This window comes from Pholis gunnellus (genome assembly GCF_910591455.1).
Source record: "Pholis gunnellus genome assembly, chromosome: 16".
NCBI classification, from domain to species: Eukaryota; Metazoa; Chordata; class Actinopteri; order Perciformes; family Pholidae; genus Pholis; species Pholis gunnellus.
The window spans coordinates 15,668,265-15,692,550 of NC_136543.1; the positions used below are offsets into that span (position 1 = coordinate 15,668,265).

Genomic DNA, 24,286 nt, shown 5'->3' on the forward strand with positions numbered 1-24,286 from the left:
CAATTTCTGAGTGAAACTTTTTAATAACCTAGTTTGAACGATAACGTGTATTTTCCCCACTAAAAATCCTTCTTTTTATTTACCAAAATAAGCAAAAACTTCTCAAATGCATGTTTACTTTAGTCTTAAAACACAATAACGTGATGCAATTACTTTGCCTAATAAAGCAATCTAAAATTATTAAAATGTTGATTTATTTAGACTGAAATAAGACTGAAGAATCGGATTAACAATGTGTACGGGAACCAACACAAAAAAAAACACTTAAAATGCTTTACTGCAGCAACAAAAAGGCTCGCTGAAACATTTTGGATGCACCCAGGTTGTGTGCAGGTACTTGAAATGTACTAGTTTACTAAATTCAGAGTCAAGTGTGTATCGAATGTAAAGATACCTCAATGGTGCTGACGCCTTTGCAAATTTGGGGTAAGCACGTGGCCACAGCCAACTTATGATACTGGACAGTCTTTGGTAAAAACTTTAAGATAATGGGTTCAGAGTACTAGGACAGATATTCCACAGGATTAGGCTTCAGATCCTCTTCTTAACCAGCAAACAGCAACATCTCCGTCAGAAACGTCTTTCTACATTTTGTGCAGCGCAAGTGTGGTTATCAAAACAGCTTAATTTCCAGGCACAACAGATGCTGCTGATGCATATCTGCTCACAACACCTGTAGGAGTCAAGTCCGCTGTTCTGACACAGGTTGTCGGGGGTGCTAGCGCGGTGTGATCTCAACACAGTGTTATATGTGCACTCCACAGGGGGGGGGGTGCCGAGGGGAGGAGGAGATCGGTTCATCTCCACCTTAGCCAGATTAATCTCACAGCCAATCACAAAGCTCCAATAGGGAATCCCCGAGAAGTCGGAGGGAAATAAACAAAAATAGCCCCGGCCTGGCCTGGCCTGGCCTGCTCGGCCAATGGCTGAGTCCACAGAGAGGTGTATAAATAAATAAGAGAAATAAATAAATGAGGAGGGAAACACATCCTGAGGGCATCCCTTACTGGCATAGACAGCCTCTCAGCATCTCCCACTCCAACCAATCACTCACACTATTTGAAGTTATTTGCTTGCACTCCCTCAATCTCCCCCCCCCCCCCCCCCTCTCTCTCTCCTCACCGCCGACTCCGCTCCCTCACTTTCATTCTCTCTCATTAATGATCTCATTTCTCACTCTCCTTCCCCGAGGCCCAGAATGAGGTTAGCAGCGAAGTCTGACCTATAAACACTGCCATGGAAACTGCAACGTGTTCTAGCGAGACACCTCTTTAACAGGGAGGATGGGGGGGGGGGAGGATGGGGGTGGGGGGGTTGGGGAGGGAAGGGGGTTCTCTCACCTTTATCTTAGCCAGAGGGCAATCAGACGGCAGATTTACTTCACTTCCAACAATCCCTTTCCTGGCAGAAATGTGTTTTTTTTTTCCAAGCCTGCACTGCTTGAACACGCTTTGCTCACTCTCGGCATCAGCTTGTTGTGTGTGTGCTGCAGTCAGAGGCAGCAGAGAAGGGGTCCAAATTTAAAGGGATTACTGCGATGAATATCCAGATATTGGGTCAAAAACATAGGACGCTAATTGGTGAAAAATATTGACAGTATTTTAGGGTTAAGTTGGAATTTTAGGCTCCGAACGCATCAGTGATTAAGCAGGCATGTCAACAGAAACGGTAAACAAAGCTGGGAATCCACCAGTGTCTGCAGTCCAAAGTACTGAAGATTGACCCTCGACACCCACTGTAGTTACAGCTCTTAAAAAGCATAAAACGTCACATCGCATTGCTCTGAATAGGTGGTAAATAATCACGTTTGTATGTTGTTTTTCGCTGAGACTTTGGTTTGTGACGGTGGCCACTACTATGAGGTTACTCGTAATGCTGCAGAGTGATGTTTGCTGCAATATAAAACAAATCCAGGTGACAGGTGATGTCGTCTGAATCGAATCAACTGAACAATTTATTATTGGTTTTGTTGTTTTTGTGACCCTAAGAATCAGACTTACCGTGAAATTCTAACTCCTATGAACGGTGTATTTTAGACATGCAGAGATTTATCGGCTGATATTCGCCTTAATGACATAAGATGATATTCGCTGATGGCAGCGGAGGCTGTTGTGTCGCGTCAATGTTGCCCTGCATAAACATTGTGTTGTGTATTCCACGGTTTGACTCTGAAAACAGTATGAAGCACATTCAGCTGCTGATTTGGAGAAGAAGCCACTGGCTGGACACGAATCCGGCAGAGGTGCTCATCCTTTTAAAGAAAAGCATGCATCTTACTAAGAAGTAGGCCGAAGAGGCCAATTTCTATGTCGTTAAGAGGTCCGTTCATGTTCCAGTCAAGTGGTCGCTTAATGGAAACACAAGAACGTTGTATTGAGTATGAAAAATACAAGAAGTGAAAGATAGCCCTAGTTTATTTTTATCGATTGTCATTATTAAATCATTTATTGTTTGTTGGGCTATGCAAGTTCTGAGAAAGTCTGCTCATGGAGTAGGTAGTTGTACAGCAAGTAAAAATGCATTTGAAGCAGATATCTTTTTGTTTTTGAGGTTGTATTAAAAGGTTGTTTCGTAAATGTGAACGATTTAATTTGTGCTCATTTAAAGATAGTGTAACTTTTTATAATCTCTTGGTTCTCTTGGCACAAAAGGGGGAATAAATAACAACAAAAACAAACAACGACAACCGGAATCAGCATCCGCCAAATATATTATTTCTAACATCGTATCGGCCCAGAATTTCACAATCGGTGCATCCCGAGTGTACGTAGTGTTCCTGTAATGTGGATGGATTTGTAGAAGTAACGTCTTTTCTGGCCATGGCTGAATGAGAACTCCGTTACCAACTGGTCAAGAATAAAAACAACGCTGAAGTTTTAGTGGGATCTTTGGCATCGTCTGAACACTTATGAAACACATATTAAACATGGCCGCCTATGGAGGTGGTTGGTGCACGTGGAGGCCAGGGGATCATGAAACCCAGCGACAATGAGCACAAGTCAGACGTTAGAGGAAGAGACGGAGGGCTCACCGGCAGACTGGAGGGCCGGCCCTGCATGCTGTCTTCTTGACTGCTCTTGTTGGAAGCCATGGGCTGGTTGGAAGGAGGAGCGCTGGACTGGGAGCTAAAGGAATCCTGGGAGAGTTCCTGATTATGGGGACAAGAAGTAGATCAAACAATGGTTTTCAAACATGAAAAACAGTCTTTACTGCTCATTGGCTCTTTGCAAAGTACAGCAGTACCACAGATCTCCACTGGGCTGGTTAAACGTAGTGAGCCGTGCCATGAGCGACACTCACTCGTGGCTTCATCTTCATTTTATCTTTGTGTTTTATCACCAACACTCTAAAATAGACGGCAAAGCTTTGCTCGCATATAATTTGGACCAGTTACGTTATGGACAACTAAGTGCATAATGAGCTTAACTGTCTATTACACAACAAAGTGAAATACAAACAAAGAGAGCATGAAACGAGGAGAGACGGGGATGCGTTTACTGTGAAGCAGCCACAGACAGTTTGCAGTAACATTGCAGCACGAATGCATCTTTACAGTACTGATGAAGTGCAGCAAACATAAAGAGCTATGCTCAGGAACCTACTGCTGCAAACAGTAACTAAAACACAGACGGGCCCCATGTTACCTGTGGAGGAGGTGGGAACCTCTGATATGGCGACTGCTGTTGTTGTGTTGGTGGTTGCTGCAGTGGAGGAGTCTGGGAGTACGGTGAAGGTTGACCCTGCTGGCCGTGACCTGGAGGTTGCTGGGCTTGAGGAGATGGACCTCTTGGTTGTTGCTGTTGCTGCTGTTGTTGTTGTTGTTGCTGCTGCTGCTGCTGCTGCTGTTGTTGTTGCGGAGGTCCTTGCTGCGGCTGCGGCTGCGGGGTTTGCTGCTGTGGCGGCTGCCCCGGTCCAGGGGGTTGTTGATAGCCAGGCTGGCCCTGAGGACCCTGAGGACCCTGCTGACTTTGGGGACCCGGTCCCTGCTGCGGTTGAGGCTGCTGCTGCTGCTGCTGCTGCTGCTGGGGGGGGACGTAGGGCGGCTGTCCCGGCTGAGACTGTGGGGGCTGGCTGTAGGGAGGCTGGCCCGGAGGACCACCGTGTGGACCTTGAGATTGTTGGTAAGGGGCTCCTGGCTGCCCGTGTTGGCCAGAAGGCTGCGAAGGGTGGCCCTGTTGGGGATAGGGCGCTCCAGAGCTGCCCTGGGGTTGACCAGAGTACGGAGGCTGTTGCTGGCCAGGGTGGGGGGGGGCGCCGTGCTGACCGTAGTAGCCCTGGCTCTGCTGGCTGTAGCCACCAGGCCCCTGTTGTCCATAAGCCGACATCTAGATGTGAAAACAGAAAAGATTGGTCAAGATCAACACTGGATATGCGAGTCAATATAAACCCAGCAGAGTTGAATGGCCTCTGAACATAAACACCTTTACTACAGGTTTACTATCCTGAGCCTCTCTGTGGAATACCAATCACTACAAATACAGGATCCTTTTTAACCCTGTACAAATATATAAAAATCCTAAGTAACTGTTTTTAATCAGAGTAATCAGAGCATCTCTTCCTCTCACTCGCAGATTAAAAGCGAGAGACAACTGTTCAGAGTGTGTTCCTCGCTATAACCTCATCAGTCCAAAGTGGTGCGTATCGCTTCAAATTACAGCTGTGAAAATAAAAAAAATTGAGTTCTGACTTCATCTCCTTGAACTTCAATATGAGGCTTTTCATATTCAACACCGGTCCTGCGCGCAGGAAAAGCTTTTCAATACAGCGATTTTGTTTCATTACCCTCAAGGAGCATGGAAGGAGAAAGCGCTGACCTTGTGAGGAAACACGTGTTATTTATGTTTTTTTGGTGTGCGTGTGTGTGTGTGTTGTATCTGTCTGACAAAAGGAGGGAAGCCGTTTTCTTCTCTGCAGGGCACTTATCGAGTCCACGGTCAGACACCAGGCAGGCCAGTATGAGATAATCACACCACACAATGGGCACGAGACCACAGACGGCGAACGAGGAAGAAAAGGCTTCACTCTACGGGATTCCCTGCATGCATTTGTCTGTTAAGACGGACTGGCTGGCTGAGAGGGTTCAAGGGTCTCATTCATAGCCAGGAGTAAGTAGCTACGGCAAAACTGTGTTTGCTGCTTTTTCAATTGGACGACGCTGTCGGAAAGTGCTGCTCGTGGCGCAAAGTTTTACTTTTGAGCGAGAAAACGAGCCCGACGGTGAAAAATTGACGGCTTGCTCTTTTCAAGTCTGTTCGTCTGAGAGATGTTTCTTCAGTTTTTGGTTCCAGGTGGAAAAGACGCTCCATTTTTATTGTTTTGTTGGGCTCTCCAAATAACGTTGTTGTTTGTATCATGTGGATCAATAGCGGTGTGAGTCTTTCGAAATCATATGATTTGACTCTATTCTGATTCTAAATATTAAACTACAGCAAGCAGCTCGTTAGTCGTTTTTAAAAAGTGTAAACACTGAACTATTTCTTGGTCAGGAGAAATATCTTTGGACGGAGCCGGGTTAGCAGTTTCCCCTGTTTCCATTCTATGCTATGCTAAGCTAACCGTCTTGTAGCTCATCCGGCTCTTGGCAGGTAAGGAATAAGTGCATTTCCCAAAATGTCAAACTAAAGCTTTAAGTTCAGCTACATCCATCATCTCCTCCTCTAGCTAACAGCATGATAAGCTTTTATTTAAAAATAAATGTATAAGTCAACGCTCCCTTTCCAGACTGGACTGATTGCACCCCAACATACCAGGATCTTGAGTCCTCATACCTCCCCGTGCACGACTTTCTATGAGTCCGCTCCAGTGATGAAGTCACTTCATCGTCTGTATTCTACCGTTTCCTCCATTCCTGTCGCAGCAAGTCACTGACCAGATAAACGCTCTACTGCCTCAACTAACAGGAATATAAACATACAGTACTTATTAACTTGTGGGCTGGACTTCAAACCATGCCCCGCATCATGACAGTACCACAGACTCTCTAACCAGCTTCATTAAACCTTCTCTCCTGAGGCAATATTTGGACATTTTAACGCTCATGTTGGCTTTTAAGCTGCGAGTACTTACAATGGTCGTGGTCGTTGAAGACGTTTATTATAATACGTTAATGTTCATGATGATGAATTTTGGGGAGTAGCTTTGGAAGAAGGCCTGAAATGGTGGCGACTTTGGGCAACACTGGGCTGGGATATTCTTCGGTCGATTCTTAAAATCTAGCCGACTCTTGCCATTTTCTTTAATGATGCCTGCCCGAGCTTTAAGATAGGGAAATGAACAGACAATCTTTTCAATAAATGTCAGCAAAATTCACAGATTTAGCCAAAAGAAAACTTCTTATCTGCACAATGACTTGGTAAATAGCCTTCAAAAGTTCATCTCATTCACCACGGTGGAACACAGACTGCAGAAATCTGAAATCACTGCGATGAAGCTGTGATTGAAGACGCCCCGCCGCGTAGAAATGTCGTATTTGGCCTTTTAAAGTCAATCTGCAGCTTCACAGAGAAGCTGCGCGAGGTTTCGATGACGGTCGTCTAAAAGTATCATCACTGACCTGCTGTCCGTACTGCATGCCGCCCATAGCTCCAGGTGTCCGGTTCTGCATCGCCATAGGGTACCTCTGAGGGCCCGGAGGTCCATAGCCCTGCCCTGGGTAGGAGCCTCCCTGCTGGGGCCCGGGCCCTGCGGGAGCCCCTGGTTGCTGCTGCTGCTGCTGGGAGTAGGGGTTAGGTCCCCCGTACGGCTGCCCGCGCATCTTCCCGACCTGGTCCATTGGGCTTGGAGGCTGGAGGACACACGGACAGTTTCAATGAGTTAAAACAGTGGATAACTCTGGCTTTGAGCTGTACGGAAAGAGATGGCTCTCTCATGATGGTTTTTCCTGAAAAGGCATTACTCAGCAGTGAACACAAATGAAGCATCATCTCGTAAACCAGTCACAGTATAATCACGCAAATATGGAACAAAAAAGTAGAAGAGGGAGGTAAAATAAAAAACACACAGTAGTGGATTTACTTTCCTACTAGAAAAGGGAAAAAATTGGCCATGAATGAATGAATTAGCCCACTATATCCGCCAGGAGCGTTTCCCTGCCCGGCAGATCATTGTGCCAGTGGGTGGATACTGTTACGGCGGAGACGTCGGGGAAGGTTTCTATGAAAATAAAGCTCAAGGAAGAGGAAGTGTCTGCGGTGGCTGGCCCACCCCCTCAGCTGGATCCACGTCAGGACGGAGGCCGGGGCGGTGGTGGCAGTGGTGGGGGGGGGGGGCTGACCTTGGCCCGGCTTGGACTCGGGGAGATCCACATGTTCCGGGCCAGACGGACTTTCTGGCTGGAGAGCAGAGCGAGAGAGAAGGGCGGGTTCATAACGAGGTAGCCTCGCCTGTCAACAGCTGGAGCCGAGGTCATTAAGTGTCCAATGCTGTGTGTGTGTGTGTGTGTGTGTGTGTGTGTGTGTGTGTGTGTGTGTGTGTGTGTGTGTGTGTGTGTGTGTGTGTGTGTACATAAGAGACGAGCTTGGTGGAATCCCCCCCCCTCCCCCACACCAAACACAACACCCCTCTGGTGTAACAAAAAAATAAATACAATAAAAGAAAATGGAGCTATAATGTAGTGGTCATCCCCTAGAAATAATAAACAAAATTAAATCCAGGGCTGTGAGTGGGCGTCTGCCTGGTTGGCACAATGTGATGCCATCCACTCATCCCACCGCTGGCAGCCTGTGTGTTCCTGTCAAACCCACCGCAGCGGCGTCTGAAAGTACGCGCCACAATGGGGTCTTTGAAGTAGCAACACCTCCTGGCCTGCTGACCTCGGGCAGCAGACACAAAGCTTTCATTGCTTCCCACGGTTATTAATCCGTGTGTGTTTCCTCCCTCCCCCCCCCCCAAAAAAAACCCCTCTTTTCCTTGGTTAAGGGAGACAACCACCAGGGCTATTTATAGCCAGCGAGACGGAGAGGGCAGTCTGCCGAAAATGTAACAGGTCCCAGCTGCACTGCTGTTTGAACCCGGGCCAGGCCTTGCTCTTCCTGGGCTTTAATAAAGCAGCAGGCTTTGGCACTCTATGAATGACAGTGCTGCAATGAGAGAGGAGGAGGTCAGGTGGGGGTGGCTCAGCAGGAGAGTGCGTGTGTGAAAATATGTGTGTGTGTGTGCGTGTGGGGGGGGGGGGGGGGGGGGACTGTAGGTGGTGGTGGTGGTGGTGGTGGGGAGGGGGGTGGAATCAACAGGCTGTCAAGGCCGTCAACCAGCATTATCCAAGATAACATATTCCACTCCAGGTTTTCCCTCTAGCCTCCCCCAGGCCACAGTCTCCTGAGCTCCTCCAGGTTCAGGAGAGTATGTGTGTGTGTGTGTTATGTTGTGTGTGTAGAGGAAAGGAGGAAAGAGGGGGGTGGGGGTGGGGGTGGGGGGTGTTACTACGCTCCCTAGGGTCATTACCAACTTCACCGTGGGGGGGGCGAGAGAGAGGTAACAGGCCCCGGTGGGCACTCTGCTGTGACCTCTAATGCACTTTTAACCCCAGTCTGCAAGGAAGGACACCCCCCACCCCCCCCCCACCCCCCCTCCACCCTACCTGACATGTTGCCTTCATGCGAGTCCACACAACACACTGCTGAGCCTTCAGATGAGCGGTGAAGCAGACACCGTCGTGCTGCTGGTTTCAAAATCTATTTCAAAAACAGGTGTATTTGTCCAATTACGGCAATAACAATAAAACCATCTCATTCCACACAAACAAACTTCTCACCAGATAGAGCTCTCGCTGTAGCTCTTCTCCTAATGAGCTGCTTAACGCAGTTAGCCGGAGCCTCTTGTGTCATCTGTAAAGTGTGCAAGTGAGGCCTGAATCGGCCGCTTTATGTCCTCCGATCCACATGAAAAATGACTTGGTGTGCTTCAGCAACACTAAAAAAGGGAAAAACTATTTCTCATTTAGACAAAAAATAAAATCTCCCACCGATGATCGGGCCATAAAACAATCAACCTTTTTCCCCTCACCAAATTTCGGTCGATATTTCGCCAGCGGTGAGGATATTTCTTCACCGGCCCGCTCTTCCATAAAGAAGCCTGACAGCTCAGAGCTGGAGAGTACAGCTGGACTAAGATCAGGCCTCCAGCTCCCAGAGCCACGTGGAGAGTCAGTGCCGACGATCCCCAAAGACAAACCACTTTGTTCCTCTCTCATGTCCCACTCAACAGCCACTCTAAAGATGGAGATAGTAGTCATGTGACAAGGTGATCAGATTGGGGAAAATAAATAATTTACCTACTAATATTCAAAATAACAAAACTCTTCTATTTAATCGCAACAATTCGGCAATACCTGCCTATATTATGCCCAATATCATTTAATAACATGAATGTGTCGCAATAGCTTTACAAGTGTGTGGTCTGCAGCCCAGTATAAAACCTGAGAACGCAGGAAGTTAAACCGGCACCAGAGGTCTTGTTTTTGTTGTTTTTACTCCTCGACCTTATTCGATCATGTTAACACGTCCGCGTGCTGCAGGCTGGGATATAGCTGTAGGTCTACTGCTCAGGCCTTCATCGATCTGTTTACCTGCATCGTTCTCCCGTTGCTCACGTTGCTCACATCTGACACACCATTACACATCCTCCAAGATCCCAGAGAGAGGGGGGGTGTGTGTGTGTGTTTTAACCATACTTAAACAACACGGGACACACTGCATGTGTTTCCAAACAAAACTGCCCAACGGAGATGTGATCACATACTTTCTGTCCGTTGATTTTCATTTGAAGATCGATTGATCTAGTTGTCCATATATCGTTAGCACTATGGCTACCGTCACTGTCCACAGCAAGAAACCAGCGTGAAAATCCTGAATTGAAATAGAAACCCTGATCTCAGATCTATAATAAAAGGCAGAGTCAAACAATCGGTAGTGGTATTAACTATGCAGGTAACACTAGAGTCAACATTACTACGCTTGTACCACCGTCTAACAGTTCTGCTATCTGTAGCTAATGTTGCTGTAAGCTATTTGGTTAACTTACAAGGAAAAGGTTGAAAATATCTTGTGTAGTTTTCATAAAACGCATTTCACTTGTCATTTCAGCATCAACATCTCAATATATACGTGCCAATAAAGGCCCAACATGGTACTTTATGTTTGCTCACCAAATGTAAACGTTGCAGTGTTATTTGTCCTCGGGACTATTCTGCCTTAAATCATAGTATAAATATTTCCAGAATATGAATATTACTTCTTGTGTATAACATTATAAAATGCATGCAACAAAAAAAAAAAATAAGTCTGTAGTCGGGAGATTTCCTGACATTGTTTTTTACTAAGAGGCCAAAATATTCCCGACATGTCGACTCGTTCACACGAGAAAGCTTTATTTATAACAAACTTTCCACAGGCGTCAACAGCGTCTCAAATATGCACACTGGTTGGCAACTCACCTCACTGACACACTCACTTTCACTCTCTCTCTCGCTCTCTCTCTCGCTCAGTCATCTAATCAATTTCTGGAGGAAACTCTTCCCCTCCCTTTTTTTTTTCCCTCTCTTCTCCATAAAAAAATAAATAAATAAACAACCACAATTAGCACATGGCTAATCTGCATAAAGGAAAAGCCTGAGCACTCTTGGCAGAAGAGGTTGAACAGAGTATAATGTGTCATGACTGGGCTGCTGGTGGATATTGCAACTATTCAAAACTGTGTGTGTGTGTGTGTGTGTGTGTGTGTGTGTGTGTGTGTGTGTGTGTGTGTGTGTGTGTGTGTGTGTGTGTGTGTGTGTGTGTGTGTGTGTGGATAGGGATTTGTAAGGGGTTGGGGAGGATGGGATGGGGGGTCTGGAGCAGTGCCTGAGAGCAGATGGACCGGGGGGACGGGACGGACGGATGATAAACAACTGCTGCTAATTTAATCCGCCACACGGCCACATGGCCTCGGCTCGGCGCGCGCGCACACACACACCATTGTTCTGCGTTAAAGCCCTTTGACACGCAACACACACATCTATACCCGCGCTAACACACGCCGACTGAGGCCGCCCTCGTAGGATGGCGGAGTCACACACACATCCCATGTAAAAAGGGGGACAGGATGTCCTGTCACTTCACCACTAATGTCAACTTAAGGGGTGAGATGTGTGTGTCGGAGAGCAAGTGAAACTGAACCCGGGGACCTTTTTTTGTTGTTTACCAGTTTACTTGATGTTACTGCCCAGTGTGACCAGTCTGTCCCTGCTCATGCTGACCAGTTTATCTCAAGACTCACTTTAACGTGAATGTACTGTAGATACTCGTCACAGACGAGGACAAGAAATGTCTGACTAGACTTTATAGAATACTTTATAATCAAAATGGTACTTTTCTGTTGGTGAATTGTTCTAGTGCTCTTCTTTACTTATTCTTTGATCAGATGGCTCCTGACTTCAATCGAAACTTTGCCAATTTAAGATTACATTTTATTAATTCACGGTTAAATAAAAACTAAAATCCTTATTACCGTATTTAGACAACATTTAACGTTTAAGAAGGTTGGATTTTTTGATTGATAATAAATTAAAAAAACATTTACATTCTTCAAAGTTGTATCTAAACAGTATTGATTCGGTATTACAGCAGCACTCGTGTTGATTTGTTACCAGAACTTAAGAGAACCGTGTGCAAAAAGGATCGAGTGCCACACGTCAATTTTACACTTCAGCAGCGACAGGCCGTCTTTACCAATAACCAATTCATTTTACTTTAGCAATTCATACTGTTCACATTGAGTGATATTTCCCTTTTTTCATGAATAATAACCACCCCAAAATGCACAAAGCAAACACACTCTTCCTGCTCACAGCATTACAACAATCTATAGACTACTGGATACAATTAGCTTTTAAAGAAAGTTCAAGTATAACTGTAGCCGGGTAAAGATCTGTACTAGAGTACAGTACTAGAGATCTGAGCTAGAGTACAGTACTAGAGTACAGTACTAGAGATCTGAGCTAGAGTACAGTACTAGAGATCTGAGCTAGAGTACAGTACTAGAGTACAGTACTAGAGTACAGTACTAGATATCTGAGCTAGAGTAAACAAGACGCTATGAGGAAAAACAGCCATCTTCTTAATTAAGCAATTAGTCTGCGTTCCCACTGCATCAATCTGAGAAGTTACAACTCTTAGCCGACCGCTGCATGACTCTGGATAACAGCAGGGAGGGCCTAGGTTGTGTTGGGGGGGGGGGGGGGGGGGCATCCTTCGCCTGCTGGTGCTATTATCCACGCCGAGCAGAGGAAACAGCACCTTACTCACCCAGATGTTCACCCAGCTGTTCTAAGGAATTCAAAAGATGTTCAGGGAGGAGCGGGGAAAAAAAAAAGAGGGAACTCACACACTCTGATGACAAAATCGTCTTTCACATCTCAGAGAGATGAGGGAGGAACCGAGGCCGTCGCAGGTTAATAAGAACAACAGAAACAGCATCGAACAGACGAGCGTTAAAAACGCTACTATTTAAAAGATGGAAAACAAGGCATCTGAGATGGACCTTTGCATCTCTGAGCACCTTATTCCCCAAAAACAAGCAGCCAAAAAGGTGGTCGGCACATCTTTTAGAGATGTTCCTAGAACTGGTTGGATTAAGTTGATGGCAGAGGAATTTTAGAAAACCGTTAAAAGGATTTTTATAGCTTTCATTTTTCACGGACATTAGAGAAACAGATAACATACGTCTACAAAACCCTTCGATTCCGGTTGAAAAGCAGTGTAGTTTGACAAAAGAAACTGGAGCAAACTACATCCACGAAGGAATATTGAGAGATACGGTGAAAGTTGCCCCTCAGAAAAGACCTCTTTGCCTAACTTTTTGTCCAAATTTGACCCAAACCAGGGGCCAAATGTCAGACTATCTTGACATCAGCTGTTTTCATTTTGACCACTCTCTCTCTCTCTCTGTTTGTTCCCTCAGCTAAGCGGCCTGGCATTATATTGTACATTCATTTATGAAAGGACATGCCGTAACATAACAAGGCAAAAATACCTATGAATTGCATTTTTAGACTTGTTTTTTAGTTCAAAATTGACAAAAAAAACCCCACTGAAAACCCATTCCTTTCTTGAATTAATTAGTACCAATTGGACGCTGGTGGTTCGCACATGAGAGTGAACGTTTACTGATGAATAACAACACAGCTGAAAGGTGTTAACTGGATTCCAGGACTCTACTCACAAGCCCGGTGCGTTCTGTGAAATGGGTAAATCAGGGCCGTCTGTGTCAGTGTGATGTTCAGCTCGGCGGTACAAGAGAGTGAACATCCGCCCTGGCTGCCTGCTGTCAACCTGTCAGGCCACGTACCTGTACCGGGACACATCGTGGTGAGAAACGCCACAAGACCAACCAGATGTTCGTCGTTAAACAGCCGGAATAACGGTAAACTCAGAGTGATGTATAATCGCCTAAAGACACGACGAAAACTGGAAGGTTTTATCTTCTACACCGTTTGTTAAGAAGGCGATAAATGTTCACAATCGAGCAGAAAGTAATCATTTTAGAGGGTGGAAAACCTTCTGTGGGAGAACGAGAGCTGGGGATTGAGCGTTTACTTTGTACCGATGGTAATGTGTCCATTGAACTGTCAACAACTAAAGGCTGGCATTGAATGTCTGGTGAGATTCTTCATACTCGTATTTACTTATTTTTTGGATGAGATCGTTGTCAGAATTCTGCTCATTTTAGATTATTTGGTGGAAGGAAAAGCTGCTGCACGGCCGACACTATTTCATGTTTAAGTACTTTGATGTTCTTATAAAATAAGACTCAAACTAAACTCAAGTTATAATATTGAAACATGAATGAATGAGCGGTTTATGTATTTGACTTCCTCTTCATTGTAAGCCGCATACTAACTCTTCAACTCAACTATGTATTAAAGATCAATTTACACTGTAGTGCTTCCAGTTGAAAACGCATTACGTTTGCAGAGAAGTGTTTACAGTTACGGTCGGCTACCATCCCATAATAAACAGCAGTGTGGCTTTATTCAAGGCCACAATGTTAGTGCGGGGCAGCGGGGCGGTCGGGTTACACGAGCACTTCACCGGGACTCTCAGTGATGAGCCACTCGGTGCGTTAGCGGGCAGCGGAGGCAACACAGCAATCTGTTACATCACGTTGCCGAGGCTCGGCTCGCTGCTGCTGCTGCTGCTGCTGCTGCTGCTGCTGCTGCTGCTGCTGCTGCCGGGAAGGATTGCTTATTCAGGCTGACCATTGGCACCCTGGACGACCCATTACGATAAGTGTGTCACTCACTACCAAGCCAAAAATACCCTGGCTACTGAATGAGGCGAAGCCACTTAAGGACCTGGCTGGGTCACTGCCTGCCTCATGGTTAGAGTCAAAACTCTGACACTGACGTCAGACACACACACACACGCGCTCAGCCAGAGGAAAACATGCTGGGTCATAATCTGAATCACAGACCAGTTATTTAAATGGAATATTAAATGTGCGCGTTGCGGTGGCGCAGTCCACTTTTAATCTCAAACATGTTTGAGGCTTTGCTTAAAAACAAATGGAGCGTCGGTTGTTCATTTTCGAGGACCAAACCAGCGACAGTTACTGCTTCTTCCCCACAGTCACACCGCCACACTTTCAAGTGTCACAACAAGAATCCAAAAGCAAGAGTCAAGACAGGCAGCAAATACTGTTCAGATGTGTCTTTGTCTCCTGCCACACCAGCCATCAACAGTGGCACTAAATAGCCTTTTCGCTGTCTGCGTGACTTTGTCCCTTTAAACCACGAGTCGACCAAATCACAACAAAACGATGGCTCCGTATCAAATCGGGCCGCTAACCCGGTACACTGCTGTACAGGGTGAGGTGGCCTTTATACTTGGGTAAACATTGGCCTAATTCTATGAAAAATGAGCATTAATTATTTAGGCCAGTTAAAAATAAGCAGCGGCACGTATGCTTTTATCTAAAGAGCCGAAGAGTTCATTTTTGGACATTTTCCAAGTCAGACTCCAGCTTTGAAAATGAGTCGTTTAGTTTTGTAGTTTTTTTTTTTTAGGTGAAGTTAAAAGTGACCCTAATTTGGGTCACAATTAAGGATTATATTCCTTATTGATTAATGTTATTTTCCTGATTGGTTGTTTGGTCAATAACCTATTTATAAACTAGTGACAGGTTTGAACATTGGTGTCTAGGGGTACATTTTTGCTTATGAAGTTAAAAATATCTTTACAAATTGATTTTCTGTTGATTGAACAATTTCAGGAACGCAAACTGATTATTCTCTTCATCGATCAATCCTTCCATCGTTTTGTCAATTGAAAGATCCATAACTTATTCTCCTAAAAGCTGAAATAGACACATTCAAATAGCTTGTTTTGTTCTTCATCCAACAACACAATATTTAGTTTGTCATCATTGAAGAACAATAAAAACATTTGAGAAGCTGGAACCAGAGAATTTTGGCATTTTGTTAATAAAAAAAAAACTAAAATAATTGACCAATTAGCAAAATAGTTGCCAATTACTTATCTGTCAATCAACTGATCAACATATTACTGAAGCCGTGAGTCAGTTCACAATGATGTTCACGAAGATATTTGAATGAATGCGTCCCAAAACTACTTCAAACAACTAAACATGTGTATGGATTTACTGTAAATCAATGAATCAATCTATTTATTAATCATTTCAGCCTAATAGAGCCCGTTTTCCTATTCTGCTGGTGGAGAGATCAGCACTGGAATCAACATTTGAGTATTGATCCATCATCGCTTTGCTAAGATGACTTCAGTCTGCACGTTTGATTTAAGCAGCTCACGCTGGATCTAGACACACTCCACAGGTTTGATTAGCCTGAGACAGTGTCAAGCACATTAGGCTGGGACTAGAGGGCACAATCCACAACAATAGACCTCATAATTGAGCTGCATATATATAATATATATTATATATAGAGTCTTTGGCTCCCCTCCCCTCCACAGAGAGCAAAGGTGAGAGCTGTATGGGAGCATCATTCTCTACCCTGTAGTATCAACAACTGCACCAATTTAAAGGTTAACCACTTTATTCCATAAAACACACACACACACACACACACACACACACACACACCATACGTCATGTAAATGAAGTCTGTAGTCCCACACAGGCTCGGAGAAGGATATTACTATGCTAATCTGGAGCATTTTAGAAGCTAAATGTCAAAAGAAATGAATTACCTTTACATACCAGCGTGCCCTGATGCAATAGCCCAACTTTGACATTTGTCCGCGGAGGAACTCGTTTTTTTTTTTTCTCCGTGTTATTTTCTTTCAATGTGCAACACTAACACTCGGCATTGCAGTTTATTCTGATAAATAATTCCCACCGCCGGGGATGTAAATCAACATTCTCGGTCATTAAACCGACTATTTCACCAACCACACAGTGGCTGGATGCAGCGACTTGCTATAGTTTGTGGAAGTCAATAAAACCCGGAGGCGTTCAGTCAACATTTATCAGCATTTTGCACGGCGGCCGCCGTCTTTACTCTGTTGCTCTTTTTCTTCTGATGTGCTCTGTGACAAACATTCATAGGAATAATTACTCAACGACTGTAGAGTGCAACGCTGACATGCACAAATATATTTTTCATGTTCCAAAAAAAGACAACATTCCTACTAAGCTGTTCACAAGGCTAACCAAAAGGAATATTCCACCAATATTATGTAGAATATTTACATGCAGAAGTGCAGACGTCGATTAGCGTGAAATGTCCCCATTACGTACATCTTAAAACATTAATTTTCTTCCTTTTTTCAGCTGCAGGCATGTTGCTCCTGTAGTGTGCGAGGGTCCCGTAAACAGCATTTATCATCTACTATTAGAATATCAACGTGCATGTAAATGTAGTCACTGTCTGTGGCTGTCAGCAGGAGCGATGCTACAGAAGAAAGACGGATTGCTGCTGGTGACACGTGGAGTAAGAGCAGGTCAGAGGGGCTTCTGAGGCAGCGGCACACACGCACACACACACACACACGCTTACACAGTCGCAACGACTACCAAGTAACTGCTGCACTTTATACACAAATACACACAGCTGTCAGGGGCAGACGAAGATCATTCACAAAAACAACCCCCCCCCCCCTCCCCTGGGTATCACTGACACCGTTTCTCCCTCACACACACACACCACCCAGTCACACACACACACACACACACACACACACACACACAGTTGCCGGGAGGCAGCATGCTGTCCATGTGGCCTGTGGAGAATCATTACTCAGCAGTGCAGACTAAAGAGCTGAGAGTGAACTTCCTTTTTGAATGGTCGGGCTTCCTCTTCTCCACGCCACCACCCACCCCACCCCCCCCCACCCCCACACACAGAGCCTCGACAGTAGCTGGAAGTTGTGTCGTATGTTTTCTTGGAAACGTGCGTTGTGTTTCTACTGAATACAAGCGATTCAGAGCCAGCTGTCACTCTCTAGTGTTAGTGTGCAGGTTGATATCGTACTGTCCAGTGACGCAAGCCTTCTCAAGTTATAGTTTAAAATAAGAACTTTTTATGAATCTCTTTTCTCTAAAGGCAGCGGATGTTTGGTATTGTGTCCTAATGGATAACTTTTAATAATAACTATAGCAGCAGTTTATGATTATATTCATTATAGATTGTGCCTGCTCTGCAGATTGTTTATCGTTTAATCTATGAAATGACAAAAGAATTGAGAAAAACGAGGCTTATCACAACAACTTGATAGAAAACAGAAACAGCAAATCCTCACATTTGGATGAACTGGAACCAGGAAATATTTAGCATGTTTGCGTTCACAATAACAAGAATGAATCTACCACCAAACTATCAACGGTTGCAGATAAACTTATTTCATCACACGCGACATGGAAAAGCATCAAATCTACATATTTGATCAAAAACAGAAGATGAGCAGAGGGGTGAAATGATGACTCCGTTCATTTATTGATGAACTTTATTCTTTATATAATCAAAAACAAAAACTCTTTAATTCTAGTTACTTAACTTTGATAATGTCTTGCTTATTGTTTACTTGTGTGATAATAAAGTAAATATCTTTGGACTGTTAGTCGGCGAAACAAGACATTCACAGACTTTACGATATCGTGATAGTGAGAACGTGTTTATGGACTAATCAATCAGAAATAAATCATTGTTTGCAGCCCTTGTTGACAATTCATTCCCTGTTAATATTTAAACACATTTTGTCTTTGTGATGACTTCAAATCTCCCGGCAAAACAAAATCATTTTTTTAAAATCCTATTCTAGTGTGAAGGACTTTGCTTCCAGTATAAACAATCCCAGTATGATCTCACATCAATAGTGTCCGGTATATCTTCAAATGACAAACTTAGCGAAGCTTTGGTGTGTTACATAAAAGCATAACGGTCCGTTCGATGCTTTAATTAGCTTTACTTTTGAATAACAATGCAGAGAAGGGCAAGGTGTTTGCTGTTAAATATATTCCATATATTACTTCAGAGTGTTTGACACAGGGAAGCTGTCATGAAAGTGTTTATTTGTTTGCTACTCCTTTTTGTTTGCTTCTTTCCCAATTTGCGGCGGGGCTTCCCTGGTACATCAACAGCGGAGCGGTGCGTCCATTAGCAGCCGTTTTTCATTATGTTTTTCAACTGTGGCACTTTCTCAAAAGAAAATGTTTCCAAAGTGTCTTCGATTATGATTTAATTCTGACTCAATTTGTGAAGTCGGCGTTGCGGCGCTGAGGGGGCATCCCTAATGGTTCGCTCTCATGCGTGAGGCGGAGGAAACACCTGGCGTTATAGCATCCAAAACAACCCACGTCAAGAGGATATTTGTTTGTGTGCGAAGGCGTAATAAAAAACCCATAATATTAGCCCTCGCCCACCACTCAATTAACACCAATAATCCATCTTCAGCAGGTGGCCCCGGGCAGGTGAACGGCTCCATAAAAGCCATCCATCGAATGATTACCGGCGATATATCCGACAATTAAAACAAGGCCGACCGTGCCGTCGTTAATGAACGGAGAGTTGGAGCGTTTAATAAACTCGGCTAAAATAAAGCCGGTAGCCCTCATCATAGACAGAGTCTCTCCACACCAAACATCAAACACACAGGACAACAGTGTGGAAACTTCTCCCGTCAGCGTTCCGAGAGGCCCTGACCTCTCACGGTACCAGGTCCGGGATTATATCCATTTAAAGTAATGTGTTCTCTGGACCGGCACCGCTGCCACGAGACAGAAGCCAACTACAAGCTCCTCTCACACCGTTTTAACTTGAGCGTGTGTGCTTTAATGGGAATACAGAGCCGTCACTGACACGATCTGTCACCTACAGCGAGCGTTATACCCAGAAATACAGGAAAGGAGTTATTTAAATACTCTCCACAACATTTAGACGTTACAGCAAAGATGAGAAAACTCTAGTTTGACACCTGAAATACAAAAGACACGTGTCGCCATTGTTTACCAGAAATAAAGATTACGACACACTGCTTATGCACTTTATCCAGTGAGATGACTGTTGGTCCACATCCAGAGCTGACAGTTAAGAAATGAAAACAAAACATTATATGAGCAACTTAATCTATTAAGCTAATGACTACCATCTATTAACTAAAATCTGTGAATTAAATTAATTATATGATTAAAACAACTCATCAGTAATAACACATAGGACCATAAGTTGTGTGATTAGGGCAATATGGAGAAAATAATAATAACCTCAATATGGGTATTGTAGGGTTGACCATTGGTGCTTTAAATTAATATTTACATCAAGAGACTTTTGATAGATGATCATCAGTAATGTGGATATAACGATGGGTCACAGTCTGGTAAGTTTAGAAAATGACAGGAAAAGACAACACGTATGCCAGATTACGGTATCCATACTCTAAGACGATATCTAGTCTCATATCACAATATAATACTGATATATTGCCCAGCCGTACTGTCCCAAAAACAGCATGGCTTGAACTGTGGTCCATAAGGAGTGCATAATAGGTCATATTGACTGAAGTGATGTCAAATAAAATCCACTCCACAGCGTGAAAATAGATAGAAGCTTCATCTGCACAAAGCGAGACGCTGTCTAATTATCCGGTTTACCGAAATTAAAGCTGAGTGGACAATTCTCTGCAGACAGGAGGGGACAAATAGAAACAAAAAAAGAGAAATCCAACGTTCCTCAAAGCAGCGGTGAGCGGGACTACAGAAGAAGACATTTCTCGTCCCTTTAGGTAAATTTTTATTTTAAAGAAATCGCTTATCGTGCTGGTCGGTGAATTATGATAATGCCGTCTATCCACAGTTTACTTAGCTGTGAAGCAGCAATCAACATGTGTGAATAAGTTGCACCTCAGAGTTTACAGCAACATGTGGAGGTGTCACTTCTCCAGATAAACAGTCCGTTGATGAGGAGGACCTCTAAGCGATGCATGTGAACCGTCTTGCAGGAATAAAACAACATATCAACGTTTTACTGTGGATCGGGATTAATAACATTACCGGGATAAACGTGAATATGGTCGGAGGAGACGTGACGAAGCTGTGTAGCTCACTAAATTGGTAGAGAAATAAAAGAGTTGTCATGTGACAAACAGAGCAGACTGACACAATGTTGCCTTTTTTAAAAGTATTTTTCCTTTATGATTTAGGATTATTCACAAAAAATGTGTCCTGTTATGCAATAAAAAAATGATTTGTTTCTTAAACGTACGATTACGTGATGTCAGAACGTTTTAGTGACATTTTTAAAATGTTGCACGCCGATATTGAACATTTATCGGGGATCATAACCTGAATCGTAGGATAATTATGACGTGAAGTTTTCACATCGTCCAACGCTATAAACATAACCTTCGTCACGATAGTTTGATCATCTTTGATTAGTAGATGCCTCGAGCAACGTTGCAGGAACATGCAATGCCCAAATTATAGTTGCTGTATGCATACAACGGCGTCACTCTTAACGTACCCATATCTATCTAGATGATAATAATACTACACACACAACATGTGTTGCCTATGACACAGGCAATGACTTAACTGTTATCACTTTTGAGAGCGAGAGCGAGAGCGAGAGCGAGAGAGAGAGTTGTAGGTAAGCAGTGTTGACACTCTCAGCATGTGGAAGTAAATTAAGCTACTGTAACCTGCCGGGGAAAAAAAAGAAAGAAGAAGAAGCTGTGACACTCTGCTGACACCTCGGTTGCTTGTAAACACAACTGTAGCCAGACCAGCCCTCTCACGTGGCCACGAGACACCGGAGAGTGCGCGCACAAGTCTCCGCAACTCCCTGATCTGGAAACAGTGGAGAACACGGTTGTACAACGAGGCTGCGTGGCCACACCTACTCTATGTGCTGTACCAGAGTCAGCCAACTTGAGCGAGCGGTGCACACAGTGTACCCAACAGCCAAGGGAAGAAAAAGAAACTTGAGGTCAGCAGCTAAAGAAGAAAAAATAAGACAGCAGAGATGTGATTTCAGTGTATGAGAGAGCTGCTCGAATAAAAACAATGGTGGAGCTTCACGAGTACAGTCATCATGCAAATTACTGCAGTGGGTGGAACTGAACAAAATGTGTTCTCAAAACGCTTTAAATAGACACAACCAGCACGCTTTTATTCTGAAATAAAGACTTCTGGTGTGTTTTCCCGTTGATATGGGAGAGCCTTCAAGATTATGCATAAACACACACACAAAAAAAAATTATATTCTAAGATTAGATAAATATTTGTATTTTTTTTTTTTTTTTTTAAATGGATAAAATACACGGGGACTATATGTTGTCTCGACACGGTGGAGGGACACATAAACTGAGCTGTGTTTCTTTTCTGCAGCCTTCCATTAGATGCAATTATAAATGGCCGAGAGCAGAGAGGGATGGGGGAGCCAATCAGATCTCGGCTCGCATGTCAACCTAAGACCAACTGTCTCCTGGCTCTGACAGCAGGATTTTTTACCTCCATAATTCAAATCCCAAAGCAAAAGGCAAATCTGCACAACTTCCAAACCCAGCGGGGCCCGTGTGTTTACAAAGCCGGCACATGGAGGCAGGAGGAGGGGGGGGGCATAAAAAGGGCAGAACCGAGCCGAACCGAGCCACAATGAATGAAGGAAGAAACACCTCACAATCACACTTTTGATCCGAGTAAACATTTATAGCACGGATGCAATTGTTGCCCTTCACTGGACTGTGAGACAACGGCGGTGGGAGGGGGGTCTATTTTCTTAATGATTATGCAAATGCTATTTTAACGGCGGTCATTTGCATCTTGTTTATCGCAATGACAGCTGTTGACACAACTTTGATAGCACAACACGCACACACACACCAAAAAAGAAGCTGTTTTCTCACAGAAACATACAACTTCACACAGCACTTTAAATCTACAATGAGGCTGAAGAAGCACTGCGAAGACATATCGCGTTATCTCCCTCTGCACACACACACACACACACACACACACACTTTCTCCTCACAAACTCGTGCTCTACTTAGTCAAACTCTGGCCCTGTTACCCAGCAGGGACATACACACACACCAACAACTCTGGAAGTTGCTTCTAACAGAATATGTGGCTTCTTTCTCTTGTGTAAAGACACTGTTTGCAGGGGGGGGGTGGTATTGGGAGAAAGAGAGAGAGAGGCAGCCATTTTAGAGCTTCTTAGCTACATAGACAATGGCTGGTCCAGCGCAATATGCAACTCTACTGTGCTTTCTCTGAGCTATGTTGGTGGGTTTAACTCAGACGAAGTGTGTCCGTGCAGTAAGTGGAGTTTACCTGGTTTCTGCTGGGAGGTTGTCCAGTGTTTCCCGGGCTCATGGGAGGCTGGTGGTGGGCCCTTTGTTGTTGCCAACCCGGATGGACCCCACCATACTGACTGCTGCCCATGTCTCCTGCACCCTTGCCGGCGGCCCCTTCCTGATTGTTATAGTCTCCTTGCGGGTAATTCGGGTAGCTCCTCGCGGAGCTCGGGGACGTCAAAAGCTGATTTAAAGTCGGCGTGGACGTGGGTTGCTGTGTCCCCACGTTATACCTCTGATTGTTGTAAGAGGCAGCCATAGCGGTGGTTCCTCCTGCTGGCTGCTGCTTGCCTGGCTGCCCCCCAGCCGCCGGGGGCTGGTTGTTACGCGGGGCGTTCATGGCCCCGTATCCTTGGCCCTGGTAAGAAGAAGAAGAAGAAGAGGAAGAAGAAGAAGAAGTCCTGTTCTGGAACGGGCTGTAGTTGTTATAGTGGTTCGGGTAGCCGTGCTCGTGCGAATTGGGGTTCGGGTACGGGTCCATCATGCCCGGCCCCGATGCAGCTGCCATGCCAGGGCTTTGTTGTCCGCCATGTTGATGAAAAGGGGCCCGGCTGTAGTGCTGGTTGTAACCGTAAGGAGGTGGAGGAAAGGGGCCCTGGTGGTGGTGGTGTCCCATTCCGGGATGGTTATTCCCTTCGCCTGAATCATTCTGATTATTATTATTTACCCTGGGCACATTCCCGTTGCCGTTCTTCATGTCCGGATCCCCTCCTCCTCCTCCTCCTCCACCACCACCAGCATCGGTCCCGTCCTGCAGCTCCTTCTGACCGGGAGATCCGCCGTCAGGTCCCGGTTCCTTATTTTCATGCTGTTTCTCTCCCGGTACCGACTCCTCCTGCGGGTCCCGATCCGGCTTTTTGAGTTCGGATGGCGGGCTAGTGTTGAGAGTGGCGACGCTAGCGACCTGAGCGGCCATGATATCGCTCTCTCTCGCGCTCTCTCTCTCTCTCCTCCACTCTTTCTCTCTAGCTCGCTCTCAGCACGGCGACTCACTCACAATCAAACTCCGAATAACCATTGAATATAAATACAAGTATACTTGTAACAACGTACCCTGTACTGTCCCGGTTCATTCCCCCCTTTGCCCTCCGCCCGGACCGGTATCCGGTAATCCACCGCGACTCCGTTTAAAACTTAAACAGAGAGGGGAAAGTTTGTGAAAAGAAAAAATATATAAATACAGAGCCAGGGAAATGAATTTTTTTTCGCCGACACAAGTGAGTGTGTGTATGTGTGTGTTGGAGGGGGGGGGGCTTCTGTTACAGAACGAGAGCGCGAGCTAGAAATCAACCAAACCAGCACGAGGCTCCGCGAGACACAGCCATCTTACCGACCTGTCGGGAGAAAACGAAAACCCGGAGCGGAGTCAGCGGTGAAAACTGGATCCGGACTATCCAATAACAACATTGTTTATACCCAAAGAAGAGCCATTATTGTACGTCTAACGCGCTTTAAACTGAGCTACAAAAGCCCTGTTGTTAATA

At 44.9% G+C, this 24,286-nt stretch overlaps 1 protein-coding gene across 2 annotated transcripts in view; it reads right to left on the reverse strand.

Moving 5' to 3' along the window:
* arid1ab (AT-rich interactive domain 1Ab) overlaps positions 1-24,028 on the reverse strand; it is a 47,175-nt gene extending 23,147 nt beyond the window's left edge. For both annotated transcript variants that reach the window (XM_079175815.1, XM_079175814.1), the window contains exons 1-4: positions 22,780-24,028; positions 6,554-6,784; positions 3,645-4,325; positions 3,032-3,148 (exon numbers count right to left, since the gene is read on the reverse strand). In XM_079175815.1, coding sequence (XP_079031941.1) covers positions 3,032-3,148; positions 3,645-4,325; positions 6,554-6,784; positions 22,780-23,718 — 1,968 coding nt within the window. In that variant the 5' untranslated portion in view covers positions 23,719-24,028. The remainder of the gene's footprint in view (positions 1-3,031; positions 3,149-3,644; positions 4,326-6,553; positions 6,785-22,779) is intronic.
* Positions 24,029-24,286: the final 258 nt, after the last annotated feature.